Consider the following 3,158-nt stretch of genomic DNA (forward strand, 5'->3'; position numbering starts at 1 on the left):
GGCCATTTTTTGGTTGCAGCCATCATTGTTGTTTGGCGGGCCCAGGCTGGGGATTCGAACCCGCCACCTTAGGTATATGTGGCTGGTGCCTTAGCCGCTTGAGTCACAGGCGCCGAGCCAAAATCTTAATTTTCTAAGCAAATTAAGCCACAGCTGAAAGAAAAATCTGAAACCTATAAATCAAAGGCTATGTTCAAAAGTCACCTGTACCTGGTAAAAACAGCCCCAAGAAATAATGGTAAAAGTTTACAGTTCACTGAAATTCTCTGCTTTTGGCATCTGTGCTTTCAACATACAGGGAACTGTTTAGATTTACAGAAAGAAAGATGAGCCTACCAAGACTGAGTTTACATTTATTCAGTTGCTCAAAAATTAGATTTAAAGGCAACTTGAGATGTACATCCCTAATATTGAATTATTTCTAATAATAAGAAAAATTACCTAAAGATTTTTAACTGTTTAACTATTTTAAAAAGTTTCTGGATTTTTGTACGTCAAATCAAATTTTATTTTTGAAATCTAATCTCAATAGAGTCTTAAAATTTTCCTTTATCTAAGTGAAATTTTAAGAGTTTTTTTTTTCCCCCTCTAGCCAGTTTCTAGTTGTTATAAAAACTTTAAATTTGTAAATTGTGTTACCACCTTAAGGGAATTATAATCTGGTTATTTTATTAAATATCTATGCATAGTAAAGTGCTATTCTAACAAATGGATCAACAAGAAGAATCATCAGTAAAATTTAGACTTTATGAAAGAAGAATCTCCTCCTTAACCTAGCTATAACTAATACTTAAAATATAAGAGTTCTGAAGAATATACAAAGCAGAAATATTTATATAAATATACACTAAGCAATTTGGCTACTAAAAGCCTTACAAAATTATGGCTACTTCAATTTATATAAATAACACGAAAATGAGAATATACTGGGAAAAAAACCCAATACTTGGTCTCTTTTTAATTACTCAAATTTTAACAACACACTTTCTGAAAGACAAGAACACATGTATTCATTACTAAATAAAAAGTATAGAGGTTGCAATTAAGGTACCAGAGGCATTTTACTTAAACTGAGACTAAAAGTGCCTTACCGTTTTCTTCATTTCCAAAAATAGTAACTAAAATAGAAGAAAAAAGAAGTGAATAAATATACTTTAAACATTTGGTATGTAAGTTTTATTTCAGGTTGAATATTCATCTTTATACCATTTTCATAAAAATACAATTTAGTTATAAAATGTAAACACTAATACAAAGTCAGAATTACATTCCCCAAACTCTAAAACCATTAAAATGCTAAAATTCAAATTCTTTATCATTAACACTACACTTGCAGTAAATTTTTTCATACAATTGTTAATTTAAGTGTATCAACATGCTTATAGTTGTAACATTTTCTTAAGCTCTTTCCTTAATGATACATGCAGAATGAATCAAACTGTTTCTATCGCATCATAACTTATTAGTCTGGGATGTACCTTACCAAGCTCCTTTTGTAAGCTATTCTCAAGGCAAAAATTTTTTTATATATAAAAAAGTAGAGAAATGTATCCCTCTAATTTTTAGAGTGCTTTTTCTCTGAACACTCAACTATTCAAGACATTAGATGAAGCACAGAAAAGTTAATTCAGTATAATAACCTCTCATGCATTTTCTTCTGCTTGTATTACTATCCTGATGAATAGAGCCAACAACCACATCAGTCTTGACAGTGGTTCTAAAACCTTCCTCATGTCGCAATCCTTTAATACAGTTCCTCATGTTGTGGTGACCTCCCCGACTATAACCACAACATGAGGAACTGTATTAAAGGGTCATGGCATTAGGAAGGTTGAGAACGACTGGTCTATGAAGACTGAAACCTTAGGAACTGCAATTTATTCCTTCTTTCTGTAAAGTCCAATAACTTTCAGATTTTGTTGATTCTACTACCTAAGTCTCTATCAAATCTGTCACCTCTTCTTCAATCCCTCCCACTGCTTTCCTCAAATGAGAAAGCTTAAAGTATCTTCTTATCACTTCAATGTACCCGCACCACCACAAATATTCAGCAAATCTGATGAATATTCTTCAACACCTCTGAATCACTTTCAGAATAAAGTCCATGGCTCACAGTGGCTTATGCCTGCTATCCCAGCACCTTGGGAGCCAAAGGCAGAAGGATCACTTGAGGCCAGGAAGGAGATGATCAGTCTGGACAACATTCTGAGACACTACCTCTACAAAAATTCTAAAAATAGTCGTATGGTGGCAAGCCTGTAGTACTAGCTACTTGGGAGGCTGAGGTGGCAGGATTACTTGAGCCCAGGAGTTCAAGCTGCAGTAAACGATGATGGCACAGTGCATTCCAGCCTGGGCTACAGAGTGAGACTATGTCTCTAAACTATAAAAATGAAAATAAAGCCCACTCCAGCCTGGGCTACAGAGTGAGACTATGTCTCTAAACTATAAAAATGAAAATAAAGCCCCAAATCTTCAGGTTGGCAAATGTTATGGGTCCTCCATAATACAGAATCTGTCTGCCTCTCTTCTGTCATTTGCCCACACCTCTGGTCTAATTATTCTGAACAAATTGCACTTTCCTGAACACATTAAGCAGTTTCACATATGCTCCTCCTTCAAGGCCTGGTTTGAACACTAAAGCCTTCATGAACCTCTTTTTAGGCAGAGCAGCTCACTCACCCCTTTGTACCACCACTACTCACTCTTGAATCTGTACCACACCAGCTCTTTTTTTAATAATTATTTGTAGATTTGTCTCTCTCACCCTACTTCTCACCCTATTGGACTAAAGGCTCCTGAAAGTGTGCAACAACCCTGAACGTTATCATTAGCTACATTTTACAGATAAGTAACTAAGGCTCAAAATAATTAAATGACTTTCCTAAGATCACAGAGCTAGTATAAACAGCATAGATGGAATTTGAACTAAAGTCTGTTTGAACCTGTAGTGTCTCTTATTCTTTCAGTTCCAAAGCCTGGAATACAGTGGCAATACTTAAGAAATGTTTACTGATTCAATATCCATTTTTGATGATAGGAATACATGAACAATCCCTTAATAAACTAAAATATATAACACCCCCAAAATAGTAAAATATATAAACCTCAGTTCACCTGGATGGAGCTTCTTAGCAAAGTATCTCAAGAATGGAAGA

At 34.7% G+C, this 3,158-nt stretch overlaps 1 protein-coding gene across 2 annotated transcripts in view; it reads right to left on the reverse strand.

The window, feature by feature from the left end:
- The window catches only part of ZDHHC20 (zinc finger DHHC-type containing 20), a 75,141-nt gene that overhangs the window by 48,847 nt on the left and 23,136 nt on the right, over positions 1–3,158 (reverse strand). Inside the window, exon 2 of one of the 2 annotated variants that reach the window (XM_012809495.2) lies at positions 1,092–1,118. In XM_012809495.2, the coding sequence (XP_012664949.1) occupies positions 1,092–1,118 (27 nt within the window). Of the gene's footprint in view, positions 1–1,091; positions 1,119–3,158 lie in introns of those variants that run through there. The other variant, XM_023517249.1, reaches the window with a different exon arrangement.

The sequence above is a fragment of the Otolemur garnettii genome, unplaced genomic scaffold (assembly GCF_000181295.1).
Source record: "Otolemur garnettii isolate 467f Iridium unplaced genomic scaffold, OtoGar3 scaffold00106, whole genome shotgun sequence".
Classification (NCBI taxonomy): Eukaryota; Metazoa; Chordata; class Mammalia; order Primates; family Galagidae; genus Otolemur; species Otolemur garnettii.